Source organism: Labeo rohita, chromosome 14 (genome assembly GCF_022985175.1).
Source record: "Labeo rohita strain BAU-BD-2019 chromosome 14, IGBB_LRoh.1.0, whole genome shotgun sequence".
Lineage (NCBI taxonomy): Eukaryota > Metazoa > Chordata > Actinopteri > Cypriniformes > Cyprinidae > Labeo > Labeo rohita.
This window is the reverse complement of record NC_066882.1, coordinates 18,611,106-18,627,040: the sequence shown is the minus strand read 5'-3', so window position 1 is coordinate 18,627,040 and position 15,935 is coordinate 18,611,106. Positions and strand designations below refer to the sequence as shown.

The window sequence follows — 15,935 nt, the reverse complement described above, 5'->3', positions numbered from 1 at the left end:
TACTGTTCATTGTTAGTTCATGTTAGGTAATCAATTAAAACCTGAATGTTAATTGTTAACTTAACATTATAACATAAGTTATAACTAATGTTCATCATTCTGTCAAGTAGTTCTATAAGAATAAGGATCTCCAAACCACAACTACAACAACAGACAATCGATTTTGTCTCTTCTTTAAAGAGCTGGTGCATTTAAAGTGGCAAACGACTTATAATATTCAGAACATTATCACCTTTATAATCATCGTTAAGACCGTTTAGTATGTGTGCTGTGGCAAAGTGCTATCTTTTCAAACAGAAAACGGAGAATGTTACTTTTACGCATGACAAAACAAAGCTGTTAAATACATATGCAACAAGGACAAATGACAAGGCACAGCAGAGGTCACTTAGCATCCTGAAAGGGATGAAATGGCACTACAATAACCTTCAACACTGAGCTGAGCTGTCGTTTAAATGCTCTACAACATGTCTAAGACTTCAACGGGCCTTAATAGAAACTGTCAGTCACGGAGTGATGCTACAGCTTTGCAGCAGCCGACAGCACTGGTCTAAGACCCACGAGGATAAGAGCGATGAATGAAAATAATGGAATCATCAGTGGTTTGCGCTCCATCTCTCTTTCTCTCAGACACACACACGCGTCTCCCAACATGGAACAGGCACTGAGACTGCATAGAGTGTGGCATAAATCCTCTGAGCGCCACGCCTCCATCCCTCAAACGCATTTTATCTACCCGTATTTAAATTTTATAAGAGGTCAGGTCAGCTTCAGACCTGCCCAGGTGCTAAATCGCACACAGCGACATGCATGACTGTACTAAGTGGTAAATGCTTTTGAGAACACACTCACACAAAGAAATAAATGATTTACCTGTAGTCTTTTTTACAGTTTATGACAAAGCAGTAAAATGCCATTTAAGGCTTGGTATTTGGATGGGTTATAATGTGAGCACCATCTTCTAAAGTGTGAATAATAAGGTCTACTGTTTAAAATCTTTGGCTGAAGTGATCAATTCAGAAAGGATTATCAAGTCTCTCTCTTTTCCATCATATTTACAGCAGTTAGTGGAAAGTGCTTTTAACATTTACTGCCAAACACCCTGATCGCACAAAAAAAAAAAAAAAAAAAAATCCAAGCGACAAACACTAAAAGCCATTTGACTAGAGGGTGTATTGCATAGCTGAATAATCACTGTTTAAAAGCAATGCCCATGTGACAGGCTTTTATACACTATAACAAGAACAGAGATTTATGTTTTTTCATTAATCACAGCACAATAATATTCTAGGGTAATATCCACAGCAACTTTTTATAATTTGTGGTCAGCATCAAGGAAGAATAGCTACTAGGGATCAGCCTTTTAGTGATTATCAGATTTTTACATGAAATTTGAAGTTTTCATGATCCATCACTGTCATGTGGACTAGAGTAGCAATGCCTATCTCTTGTGGCTACTGCTTTAACAGGAATGGTTCACCCATCGCTCACCCTCTGACTTTTTCTACAGAACACAAATAATATTTTTAAGATTGTTGGGGTCCAAATAACACTGGACCATAAGGATGTAACAGTATTATCAATATCGTGGTATCATCGATATTCACGGTCACATGATGATGAAACAACAGGTCTTTCGGGCAAAAAGTGTAGTTTTTAATATACATTTAAACTTCTTATTCTAACTTAAAAGGTCTTTAACGTTGTGCATTGGGTCATTATGCTGCGGCACAGTACGTGTTAAACGAACTAAAACAGAAAGCAAATCAAATTCAAATCGAAACGCGCACTTCGTTCAGGCGATCAGCTCATGATCTGGTGTTTTCCATGCCTCAGAATGGCTTAGTTCAAAATGAAAAGTGAACTATCACATGTGCTGTGAGTTTAACGCGTTTGGGATTGCAATGGCCACCAGTTAGGCTTTTTTTCCATGGCAAATGATTACAGCATTTTACTAGACTTGTAGTGAGATGCTTTTTTGTAAGTTTTCACTGAAGCTGGAGTTTCCAGTCAAAAATAAAAGCTCTACTGACGTTTCTGTCAAAGTAAATGCTTAAAAGTACAGCATGAATTGCTGACAGCTAATTGTTTAAATGAGCAATGTTACTGCAGTCCAAATTAAAAAAAAAAAAAAAAAAAAAAAAAAAAAAAAATTCTCTTTCAAGTGTAGAAATGAGGAAAGTAGCATTGTAATTTCCCTACTGTAGCGTAATGCAAAATATACCTATGAAATATTCATTTTCATTAATCTTACAGTGCAGTTGTTTTGCAATAAGTGACCTGGACCACAAAACCAGGCTTATGTAGCATGGTTATATAAATCGGTAATAGCCAAAAATGTGGGTCAAAATTATTGATTTTTTTTTTTTTTTTTTAGTGTCAAAAATCATTAGGATATTAAGTAAAGATCATGTTGCATTAAGATATTTTGTTAATTTCCTACCATAAATATATCAAACCTTAATTTTTGATTAGTAATATGCATTACTAAGAACTTCATTTGGACAACTTCAGAGGTGATTCTCAATATTTTGATTTTTTTACACCCTCAGATTCCAGTTTTTTAAATAGTTGTATCTCGGCCAAATATCATCCTATCCTAAGAAACCATACATCAATGGAAAGCTTATTTGGTTTTTGGATTTTCCAAAATTATGTATAAATTTCAATTTCAAAAAATTGACCCTTATGACTGGTTTTGTGGTCCAGGGTCACATATATGGCTATTACTGTCAAAAGAATAATTTTTGTTATTACTACTATTATATCTTAATTTGTTTGGCTTCCTAAAACACTAGTGCAAATGTAATTTAGACTGATACAGTATACCACAAATTAAAAAGAGGGTTGAGTCCCCTTTAAAGTTCAGGTACAAGACTTCTTTCTGATTTAAGTTTTCTTAGTTAAGAACATGGGTTGGACCTCTTAATTTTGAGCTCTCAAAGTGCATTAGATAGAATAATTTAACTTAAAATCTTTAAGTCCACTTACAAAAAGATTCACTTATAAATGTACTCACCCCATTGTCATCCAAGATGTTAATGTCTTTCTTTCTTCAGTTGTAAAGAAATTATGGTTTTTGAGGAAAACATTTCAGCATTTTTCTTCATACAATAAACTGCTATGGTGCCCCGATTTTCAACTTCCAAAATGCAGTTTAAATGTTGTAAACAATCCCAGCCGAGAAAGAAGGGCCTTATCTAGCGAAACGATCGGTTATTTTCATAAACGAAATACAAAGACCCAGTCTTTGCAAAGTAAACGTGCAAAGAAGATCAAACACCCTTAACAAACAAAGGCAAAACAGCGATATAGGAAGATTTAGAAGTTGAGGGAGAACATGAGATGGGAGTTGAGACATACCCTAACTGTCATGACCCAGAACAAAAACAGATTAGGCCGAGTGAGACAAGACAAGCGTTTGACATTGACATTATTATTATTATTACTACTACATTTAAATAGCATTTTGGAAGTTCAAAATTGGGGCACCATATCAGTCCATTATATGAAGAAAAAAGCTGAAATGTTTGCCTCAAAAAACAATTTCTGTACCACTGAAGAAAGACAGACATGAACATCTTGGTTGACAATGGGGCGAGTAAATTATATGTTTTGGAAGTGGACTTCTTTAAAATGTATACAATCCCTTTTTTTTTTTTTTTTCTCCATTTGCCTTCATTTTAAACATTGCAATAAATAATGCATCGTGGACTTCACATCTAAATATTTATTATCGTATCATGAGATTTTTATATTGTTACATCCCTACTGGGCCTCACTGACTTTCATTGTATGGACAATGAACAAAAAAATACCATGAAATACCAGAAAGTCAGTCATTTAGGTGTAAAATGACATAAGGTTGAGTAAAGGACCAAAATTTCCTTTGTGTGAACTGTCCCTTTAAGCAAAAGAGCAAAATTGAGTGCAGCAAACTTCCTCTGAAATGGACAAACTGTTTCAATCTTTACACAATTAAAACTGCTTCAGCAAAAAAGTACCTCATCCATCTCTCTGAAAAGGCAGGGATGTGATTTTAACAGCTAAATGATCAAGCACCAGGTATGGGGGAAACCATCTGACAGCCCATGTGTGACAGATTTGCGTTTTTATGGAGAGCTGTAAATTTAGCAAAAGCCTCGGGGACAGAAAAGTGCTCCCTTGATGCACTGCATGTGGTGTGACTCGCTTTAATTACGCATTCAGATGAGGTTACAAAGGAACAGACAAAGTCAGTTCTGCATTTCTGCAACCTGAAGTGAATAAGAAAATCTGCATTAAAAAGTGACCTGGCTTTTCAAATATTTTTTTTAAAGAAGCTGCAGGAACTCTTGACTCCAACTTAATTAACATTAGTAAATATTTGGGAAAACCGGAGGCCAACAGGTTAGCGAGAACTCATTAAGGCTCTGCTTTAACAAGCAGGTGTCCCTACACTGAATTTCCTAAAGAAGAAAATTGCTGCAGAAAAGGTCAAACGGTAATGATCTGCTCTTGCTGTTCAAATGTTATCACTATTTATGAAAAAGGGGAAATTATTCTGGGATGGCAAGACGAAAATAATTTCAAAAAGCACACTGTTAGGTGAAAGAACAAGAGGAACGATAGAAACAGGGCTCAGTTTGAGTTAAGAGACTTTTGAAAAAAACAGAAGGGAGTTTTCATGAAACAAGACCAGGTGTCAATCTTGCCGAGTGCCCATGGCAAAGAGGAAAACGTGAGGAAGAGAACAGACAGAGAGAGGTGTGGGTGTGTGTGGGTCTCCCGTTCCATCTCTCCTCCGTAAGGCCTTGAAGAGTTCTCATCTGTCTTTTCACAGATTCTTCAGATGTTTGCCTTCAAGTTTAAGAATTTAAATGTCAAAAGCTTGACACGTCAAACCTTATTACTGCCAGCTCGCCTTGTGTACAATCACCTCTACAACAAGAGTCTGGGGGGGGGGGGTCTGAAATGTATTATTAATAAAATGCAGCAGAAAAGCTCAGAACAGACACATCATGTGAAGTAGTCACGAGAGGGTGGAATAATTAAATACGTGCTTGAACCGCAGCACTCAAAACCATGAGCTCGTGCTCAGTAAAGTGAAGAGGCTTGTTTGTTTAGCAGTGCTCTGCATTGTTAATCATCTGGCTAATCAGACTGGACTGGACTGTTAAGTCGAAACCAGATTGACCGCCCGAGTTTGGGGTTACAGCACAAACCGTAGTATACGGTTTAAGGTCCTGCGTAACAATCACACATCTTTTCCAGGCTAACAAAGGCCTGATCAATCTCTCCGCTAATCGGCAATTAATTACAATCTATTTTTGAACAGGCTGAAACCCGCTTTTGAAAACCTAAGCCAAAAACGGGAATGCGGCAGTCCATTATAATTCAACGCGTGTCTTCGCTTTTCTGCCTACATGCACCATTTCTGCTCAAAGATAATGAAACCTATAAAATTCAGGTCGCATAACAGTGATTAAAACGTTAGTATTCATAAGATTATATCAATTATGAATAGAGTTTTGATTATTTTGAGGCGCTGCTCCAAAAATTCATTTAAATGTGACTGAGGCAAGAACCAAAGCAAGGATATTAAACAAACATGAGGTGACAGGAAAAAAAAGACGATTTATGCCAATTTGAGCAACTTCCGAGCAGCATTTACATTCAAGGGCTATAAAGTCAGAAACCTTTATGCATTAAGTGATTAGCTCGGTCAACATAATGCCCAAAAACTGAGCTACATTATGCCATTATATTACATTTTTTATAAACATTCAAAAGCAGAGCCACTGCCAACGGCTCTAACTACAGAACTAGCGTTTCAGATTAACCTCTCGAGACCTCTCATTTAATTTATAGAATATTAAAGTCTGTTTTACACAGCTGAATTGTGGGAGGCTGTGGAAATCATCTGATGAAAATTTGTAGAAATTTGACTAGAATGAATTGAGATTCCTGCCTTGAGCAGGAAAATATTTTATGACATTGAATTCAATTCTATTATTCCAATACACTATTTTGCATCAATAAATTACCAAGCACAAAGTTCCAGCTAGGAGTTTCATTTTGTGGTTTGAAAAATGTAAAAGGGAGAGAAAAGGAGCCACTGCTATGCTAGCAAGCCAAAAAGACAGAGGTTGAAAGAGCAAAGCTCTTCCAATAGCACAGTCTCAGCTGTGACTGAGAGTCCATATGCCGTCTGGCCAATATGTCCTTCTATCAAGCTAAGTCACTTCAAACAAGGCAGTTCCTTTATTCCAGGAGAAATCATATGGCTAAAAATTGAATTTGGGACACCAATTTAATCTCTGTATTATTGCGGGCCTTCAGAGTTCATTTAACAACACAGTCAGAGCATAAATTGGATGTGAGACTAGTTATTCATTCTAACAGAGGGAGGAGGAGCTGCACCTGTCTTACTCAAATCGAAAATCCAGCCTATTGCACCCAATACATTCCTCCATTTAGCAAAGGATAAAAGAGTAAAAAAGATTAAGGGAGAAATATCTCTACTACCTGATAAGGAAATCCTGAAAGACATTTCCTGCATTAAAGGGATAGTTCACCCAAAAATAAAAATTCTGTCATTAATTACTCACCCTCATGTTGTTCCAAACCTAAGACGTTCGTTCATCTTTGGAACACAAATTAAGATACTTTTAATGAAATCCGAGAGCTGCCGACACGCTCAAGGCCCAGAAAGTTAGTAATGACATCTCTTCTCTTCAATGGCTCACTTTTTAAAATCTTACAAACCCGAAACTTTTCTTAAACAGTGGGTTATTTAGCTGCCTACAAATTCAGCATTGCAGGCACAGTCTCCATTTTACATATAGGACTGCATAGTTTGCTTTGCAACATGCTGACACTGCTGCCTACGTAAGCAATAGTTCACTAGGCTTTGGAAGAGAGCTTGTAAAAGGTAATGCGGTGGCCAAAGCATCCAGAGACTCCGGGAGGCTTTAGTCCAGAGGTAGCCGAGAAAGATGGACATATCATCTCCCTCATCTGTTTCTCCCGTCTGAACGAGTGAGCAGCCAAAGCGTTGTCATGCCAGCTGCGCTTCAGGGCTGAGGAGCAGTGTTTTGTGTGTTGGGGCAGACACGCTGCAAAGGCCTAGTCAAGTAGAAAACCTGTTTTGAAACGACCCGGACACTGCTTGGATGAATCTGTGGCTAAAATAAACCGGCAGCACCAAGGCTGAGCAGAAAAGCGATCACAGAAACGTACGTCTCATGGATGGCGTTCATCTGTATTCAAATGACGGCTGTGTCATTTATCTGTGTAGGGACATATGGGACTGCTCCATGTCATTTATCTGTGCTGGGACATAAAAAAAAAAAAGTCTATACATAAGCTGGGGGTTTCTATAAAAGGTCCCGTCCAATTATATTAGCATTTCTCATGCAGTCGTGGTAGCACGGCTAATTTTGGATGACATGGCAAGCTTATTACACAGATAGCTGCATATTAGTGATTACTATCACTGCTGGAATCAATCTGGTATGATTTTTTCATTCCAGGCATGAGCACTCTTCACGAGGATCACTTGAAATGGCACTGGAAATCGAATGTGTAATTTGACTTTTATTGAATGCTTGTGCCTTATCCATGCCAAAACCCTTGCTAGATGTTATCAGACAGCCATTTTCAGGCTCTCACACCGCAGTGTTAAAAATGGACGGTAATGACAGAGGCGCTCGCTCACGATCCTGGTCTGGAATTACACAGAACCAGCAATGAGCCATCTGGAGCGCATCAGCTCAGGTTGCCCGAGAACATTGCTGTGTTTCCAGACAGGGCCGAGGACCTGCTGCTTCCTGACGTTTTGTAAGACTGACATAAATAGTCGCTGACACCTGCGAGACATCGCCTCCCCGAACATCATCTTCAGCGGTTTGTGGCACAACACCACTTCGGCTGCCCACACACCGCTATTAACGTGTGACAGAAAAATTATGTTACTGTGTGCTAGGGGCATAGAACTTATTTGAACTTTAGTAAGGCCATCAAGCAGGAAAACTCTTTACAATACCGATTACTAGGGGAGTAGCTAGAGCTGCATGATTTGGAAGGAGAGGAGAAGAAGAAGAAAAAAAAAAAAAAAAAAAAAAAACTTTTTTTTTTTTTTTTGTAGGGCTGTACAGTTTGGCCAAAATTTTGTGGTTTTATAGAGAAAGAGAAAGCTATCATTATTATTTATTATTATTATTACTGTTCCAAAATATTATTAGTAATTATAATTAACACCAACTATGAAAAAAAAAATACTACAAAAAAAAGTACCGATTAAAAGGGTGGTTCAAATGCTTTAAGGCATTTAGGCACATATAAAAAAAAAGACGACTAGGGTTGGCTCTAACAATTATTTTGGTATTTAATTTGGTAATGTTTATGACAGAAATGATACAACCACTGTCATTTCTTGAATATGTGGACATCAAAACATTAAAGAGTGAGGTTTTAAACTTTTATTCTGAAATTGTGATGAACAGTTAGCATATTGAGAAAAATGATGTATCCTCCTGTGTTTGCATAGTTTTATAAATTATTTACCTTACAAATCTGATGAAATAAAATTTACTATGAACGGAGCTGCTCTGACACGCACATATGTAACCTACACGCATGAGAATTAATAAAGCGCATATATTAAACCTGAAACACTAGTGAATTCTTAATAGCATTATGCTTTATTATGATTTTAAACAGGTTTAATATGTGGAATGTGCCACTTCCAAGATTGAGATTGCTCGACATTTGCATTTTGCCATTGAGGAATTTTTTTTTTTTTTTAAATCAAATACTCAAAATCAAGGAATCATTGCAGCTCTAAAAAAAGACACTCAACAAATTATTTAACAAGACTGTAACCATCTAAATCAATGACTATGGTAATGTACCAGGTAATGTACCATAGAAACATTTTTTAACGTTTAAGACTATTACAGCACCAGCTATGGGCTGATCTCCCTTAAAACTTTTCATGCTTGTTCACAAGATTTTGCGAAGTTTTGAGTTTTCATTTAGGCTTTACGGGCTTTGGGTATATTTAGACAGGCCCCTTTTCTAAACAAGCCTGTTATAGCTTCCCAAAGAGTAAATTTTTATATAAAAGTGTCATGTTCCAGTTTTTTCCCTCTTACAGTGTCATCAAGTGGCCAAGCTCTGTGATTTTCTTCATGTGGCCACAGATTCAGCTTTTACACAAGCAAATATCTAATTCAGTTCAAAAGTTAAAACAGTTTTAGTAAAAGCTACCCTGCCTCTTTCAAACGTTTTGGCGCCCTTTTGCAACAGTGAGTTAAAAGTTCAACTTTTAAAAATAGAATTACTGATATTCACTCTCCAGAGAATCTTTTTGCACTGGTTTGGTTCCGATCAGTAGAAAAACCTAGGACTAGCTCGCAAAAGTAGGTTTTTCAAAAAATCCAAAATACACAAAAAACTTGCCAGGGTGACTATCGAATCCAAGGTGTGCGTTTTGTCTGGCGTGAGCCAAGCACTTCAACGACATAAGACAATTTTAAACTTTTGACCGCTGTAGCGCCCCCCTTCAGGCCGACTGGGGCGAGCCTTGGTGACATGGCAGACTGTGCATGTACTACCATCCCTCCAAGTTTCAAGTCTCTACGACTTGTGGTTTGGTCTGCTCGAACAATTTTATGTGGCGACGGCTGATACTCTGCCATTCTAACAATAACTCGAAGCCCTAAAAACAACCCACCGCTCTGAGACGGCGCAATCATCGGCACATAACGATCTACTTGCGTACAATTATAATGCCACGCTTCACTCTGAAACAGGGAGATTTTTAAATTCCCTTTTATTTGAGTAGCTCTCACTACACATCAAGAAATCGATAGATTTGTAGTTATTTCCAACAGACAGATGGAATGCAGTAAAACGGTAGCCAAAAACATCAAATCTGATTGGCTGCTTGGAAACAGAAAGGCTATTCCATTTGAAAAATGAGATGAAAATGGGGAAAGAGGTTGGTAAAACAAAGATTTGCCAAATAGAGAAATGTACTGGGGGAGAAAAAGTGTGGATAAGACACTCAGAACATTCAGCGCGAGTTAGAAATCAGAGAAATAAAACAGCATGCGGAAATGAGGCAGGGTTTTAAACTGGGGAAATAAAGCATGATTGCATTTGTTTATCAATTACTGCACTTGGGCTTGGGCTTTTTTTTGGTGTGGGACAAATACAGCCAAATGTGTCTGAGAACTTACAAGTTCTTCATTTACCCACAAAAATATCATATCACCTACCGCGCTGCACGCCACAGGGGTGTAAAATGGTGGCTTTCGACAAATATTTCTTTAAACTACTCAGAACTTTCTTCAGAAAAGAATCTGTGACTACAAGATAATAAATGGAGAAGCAAAAGAAAAACTAATAAAATGAAAGTGTGTAAAAAAAGCAAATACAACCAATACTGGTGAGCAAACAAAGGGAATTATTTGAAAACAACAGCAGTCAAACAACTCAATGCACAGATCAGTATCACAGGAGGGGGCTTGTGTGTACTGGACCCCTCTCTTCAAAAGCCAGGCAGCACAGGACAAATTGTGATGAGACTGGAGGTCTTTATACAACACCACCCGGAGAACGTGATGTGTGCACTGTCCCTGAAATAAAACTCTCCTCGCCTTCCCTGCAGGAGAGCGTCTGTCTAAGGTAGCAGGTGGGTACTTGGCATCGTCATTCAGAGATGTGGGACTGTGGAAGGGGAAAAGTGATAAACGAGAAGGGAAAAACAGTATTTGACGTGCACCTACATTGCCCATGTACTCTGAGAGCAGATCCTGCAGCGCCTGGCGCACAGAGTTGCATTCGGCCACGATGCGCTCGCGACGGTCATCACGCGTGCAGGAGGAATCGGCCATTAGGGCGGCGCCACTTATGATGCTCTCCAGACGCTCCTCAAGAGAAGGCCGGAACCTCTCCTCGCTGAAACTCAGTGGGTCCACGATGATCTGCTTCTGCAGGGGGGAAAAAAAAAAAAAAAAAAGAGAGAGAATAAAACCTAAGATGATTAAAAGTGGAAGAGGCATGACAGGAAGATTAAGCACTTTCTTTGAATTAATGCAATAAAATATTGCGATTCCATGCAAAACAGGGGGGGAAACGAAGTGAGATTTATGATTTCACATACCAAATGTCCAACTTCACAAGACTTTGACAGTTAAACGGCAGTCATTATTGGCCGCACGGCCCGAACAGGATTTTGGAATCTATCTCCCTGGACGCCGAGGCACAAGCTGTGATATTCATTAACTGGACGAATCAATAATTCACAAGATCTGAGATGATGGTCTGGGGCTCCTGATGCAATTTCAGGCCAATGGCTTTTGCTCAATCAGAGGCTGCATTAGCTTGCCTATGCACTTCGGTTGGCTTTTAAATCAACTCTGTAACAGACGGCATCTTAAAAGCCATTTGCACCGTCTTCTGGGGACGAACGGGAAAAAAATAAAACAAGCGGGACAAAAAACAAGCTTAACTGCACATTATGTAAGATCACAGACTCTTGCATATCTCGTGTGGGGTTTTCAACAGAGAGAACTGCTTTTGGTAAACACTGCATTTAGTACGAGCGCATCTTTTAGGCTACTAACCCTAAACAGAAGAGCAATCACATTTCAGCCTAGGGCGGCGAAATGCAGTTGCGCATATAAAACACAGCTATTTTTCCTCCATGAGCCAGGATGACATTTTAGATGTCCCTACATGTCCTCGGCTGAGTACATTCACTTGGGGACATCACACTCCCGCTCTCAAAGAATAAACTTGTCAACGTCTGGTGCAATTAAAGCGAAGAGTCACAAACGTGCCAGAATAGCGATAGCCGCCTAAAAAAGAAAATGTGGAGCGGCGGCAGGCAGAATCAATCTTCAAAACAACGTGACAAGACCCTCCATCTGATGTCATACACGTGGTAAAATATTCAACAATTCAGTTGTTAGAATCTGAGTTTATTAGCCTCATCTCATCTGACCTCCTTTACTTGCGTGTCACGTTGGCATGGCAACAAGCCTCTCTCTCTGACTCACTGCAAAGTTGCTCCAGCTTCAAATTAAGCAGCAAGAAGCGATGTGGAAAAAATGTGCATGTGTGCTGAAGTTTCTGCACGGTCACCAGGAAATTAAAGACGCACATGATCTGAGGTACCGACATTCCCCGTCTCATTTGAGCGCACACTCACGCCCACTTTTTTTCCCCTGTCAGTTAAACAGATGCCATCTGTTTGGGCAGAGGACCGCCTCTCCTTAGTGAGGATGTCTGGCTTCCTGAAACAGCTACTACTAAGAATAGTGCAGCTACATTTCCAGCTTGAACAGTTTTAATATGCAAATATAAAGTGCAATGTTTTAATGCACCGGTAGCATCATAGCATTGCCCATAGCGTCACCTAAACTATACATGGATGTAGTGATGATGAAGTGACAATAAGCTGTCAATAACTTTAAGCAGTTTTGCTCTGAATGGATATATAAAGTTATGCCAGTGTTCATGCAGGAAACTGAAGCAGAGTGCTGAACACACACCGTCCTGCTGCGGCACATTAACACAACTCTACGTTTTTTTGTTTTTAAAGCAGGGTATCGCGATACCTTTTCAGTACCGGTATATTGTGCAACACTACATGGACGTCAATATTTTCTGATGACTGCTTTAGTTTTAACCAGGGAAGCTCAGGGACCTTTGTGCTGCATCCAAAGTGATACAGATCCCAACAGCCGAGATAAGGGGAAGTAAAGCTGGTTATAGAACAATTATGGGAAACAAGTCTTGGTGATGTTTTCATTCTGTTACCCACAAGGGCGATTGACTTAGCAGCCTTGAACACAAAGAACAGAGGGATTTAGAGACGTGCTTTTAAAGAGTTTAGCAGAAAGAGGTTGGAGGGGAAACAGGGAACAAATCCACAGAGTAAGCTAATTTTGTAATTCAAAATTGCATTTTTTTTGTATGGATTCAGCATATTAAGATATCATTTATCATTAAAAATTGTGTCTAATGAAATTAATTCATTAAACTTTAAGGACATTTCCCTGGTTTCATAAACAAAGCTTAAGGCTAGTCCCAGACTAAAATGCATGTTTGAGCTGTCACAACTGAAAATATCTTGCTCTGACACATCTTAATATATGTCAATGCCATTGTTGTGTCTCAAGATGCACACCTGTAATGTTTTCTTCAAAGCATTTTTATAAAAGCTGCTTAAATACTGTATTTTGACTAAGGCCTAGTCTGTCTGTGAAACCAAACCTTAATCCTGTACACGGTAATCAACTGAATATATAACAATTTATTTCAAATGTTGTCAAATAATGTTCTGCAAAACAGAATTTGTATAATGTATAAATTAAAACAAGGATGAAAAAATAGCTTGGCTCTTTGATATTCCTTTATTAATAATACTACTTCAGAAGATATTTAGTATATTTAGTATATTTTTCTGCATATAAGAGAAATGTGTGACCCTGGACCACAAGAACAGTCGTAAGTAGCACAGGTATGTTTGTAGCAATAGCCAACACCACATTGTATGGGTCAAAATTATTAATTATTATCTTATCATTAGGATCTTAAGTCATTAGGATATCAAGTAAAGATCATATTCCATAAAGATATTTCGTAAATTTCCCACCATAAATATCTTAAACTTAATTTTTGATTAGTAATCCGCATTGCTTTAGAAACTTTAGTAGCACGGGTATATTTGTAGCAATAGCCAACAATACATTGTATAGGTCAAAATAATGATTTTTATTTTATGCCAAAAATCATTAGGATATTAAGTAAGGATCATGTTCTGTGAAGATATTTTGTACATTTCCTACCATAAATATCAAAACTTAATTTTTGATTAGTATTACATATTGCTAAGAACTTCATTTGGACAACTTAAAAGGAGACTTTCTCAATATTTTGATTTTTTTGCTCAGATTCAATATTTTCAAATAGCTGTATCTCAGGCAAATAGTGCCCTATCCTAACAAACCATACAAACCATACATCATCTGAAAGCTTTATTCAGCTTTCAGATGATGTTTAAATCTCAATTTTAAAAAAACTGACACTTTTGACTGGTTTTGTGGTCCATGGTCACATACATATCAATTTCTTCAAGCTGAGCCAAACTTTTATTTGGTGGTCAAATTTCATGCATCCAGCTCTAACTGAACACACTTGAACCAGGTAATAAAAGATAAATGTGATGGAGCAGGCTGAAGCTAAACTCCGCAGGACTGTGGCGCTTCAGATGATTTTGACACCCATAAATTAGATGTAGGGTAAAAATTGAGAGAAAAAAAATATATATAAAAAATTACCAATATTGTGAACTGACATATTCCCAGGAGCTAACATGAGCTGCAAAAGACACCCAAACAGTGCTTAATAGCTTATGCTTGATACTGGGAGCATCAGCAATAAATGGAGACACAAAAATATCATTTAGTTATTCAAAGCAAATGACAGAGTTAGCTGACATTCAATTATACAAAATGGCTACAATAAGACTATAACGCGTTTTATCATCACAGAAAATCATAAAAAAAAAAAAAAAAAAAAAAAAAAAAAAAAAAAAAAAAAGGTAGTACAGTAATAATAAATCAGCTGTCCATCGATCAATCCGACAAGACAAGCTCTATACAGCATTTTAATATTCCCTAGAAAAGCAGCATGCAAGGTCAAGAGTAAAAACTGGGCCAATCACATAGTACAGCACAATCAATATAATGGAGGTCTGAGGGTACCGATAATTCTAGAAGCCGCAGGTACGGATAGAGCTGCAGGCTGCTAGAAATCGTGCTTTGTGCCGAGCATTGATTGGCTGAGAAGGGGGTTTAAAAAAAAAAAAAAAAAAAAAAAAAAAAAAAAAACACGACATTTGCTTCACGTACAATTAACCATGTCACACTGTTAGCCTTGGGTCAACACAAATGCATCGTTTTGAAACTCTTAATTCATTTAAAACATCTCAGATTAATTGCCTCTTGCAGATACTCAATATGAACAATACACCATGATAAACAAAAAAAAAAAAAAAAAAAAATCTATAAACTTAATTTTGTCGCCAGTGTTCAATTTTGTCTCAAGGTGCATCCTGCAGTCTAGCTTCACATGATTAAATTATCACTTCCTAATGGTTTTAAGCTGAAAAGAACAAGAGAGCAGCAAATGACAAAGGCCTGACACTGTAGAATCCAACCCTGGGCATAAAACAAAGAAGAACGATACAGTTGATAAGTCCATCGACAAACGTGACAAACAATGAATTTTGGGCTCTCGTCAGAAGCAAAAAAAAAAAAAAAAAAAAAAAAAAAAAAAAAAAAGGGTTGTCAGTTCATTGTTGTAGAATGACGAGGGATAATTGCAGCGTGTAAAAGGGAAAAAGGGAACGGGAGATGGGTGAAGGGGAGCGAAAGAGCGAGAACAGAGAGAAACTGACTCATGCTACTACACCTACAGCTCTGTAGATGACTAATGAATTCTGCATTAATCTATCAACTTCCAGATGTATTCGCAGTCAAGTGGGAAGATGAAGAAAAAAAAAAAAAAAAAAAAAAAAAAAAAAAAGGGGTGATTTCTTCCTATGAGAGTGAGGAAGCAACAAGAGACACAAGATATATATAAAAGCCTTGTAGGTAACAGAGCATGTGAGCCCCAGAGAGAGCAGATTTTGAAGATCAGAGCTTTCTAAAGTCCCTGAGCTCAGAGCCAACAACCCCAGAGACAGTTTGGAAAAACAAAAGGAGCACAAATATTCACGAAAACCTATTACTTCAATAATTAAAGGCCCCAGAACTAAGGATGGGAATACAGCTTTGCAGAAGACAAACGGTGAAAGAACAGAGTGACAGGGTTCGATTTGATGTGCGACTGCTCTTTAGTTGGGCGACGCCACTTCTGACAACACTGTGTGCAAA

The 15,935-nt window shown here is 37.9% G+C and overlaps 1 protein-coding gene across 1 annotated transcript in view; it reads right to left on the bottom strand.

The window, feature by feature from the left end:
• ctnna1 (catenin (cadherin-associated protein), alpha 1) overlaps window positions 1-15,935 on the bottom strand; it is a 105,637-nt gene that overhangs the window by 72,582 nt on the left and 17,120 nt on the right. Inside the window, exon 7 of the mRNA XM_051127173.1 lies at window positions 10,776-10,979. Coding sequence (XP_050983130.1) covers window positions 10,776-10,979 — 204 coding nt within the window. The remainder of the gene's footprint in view (window positions 1-10,775; window positions 10,980-15,935) is intronic.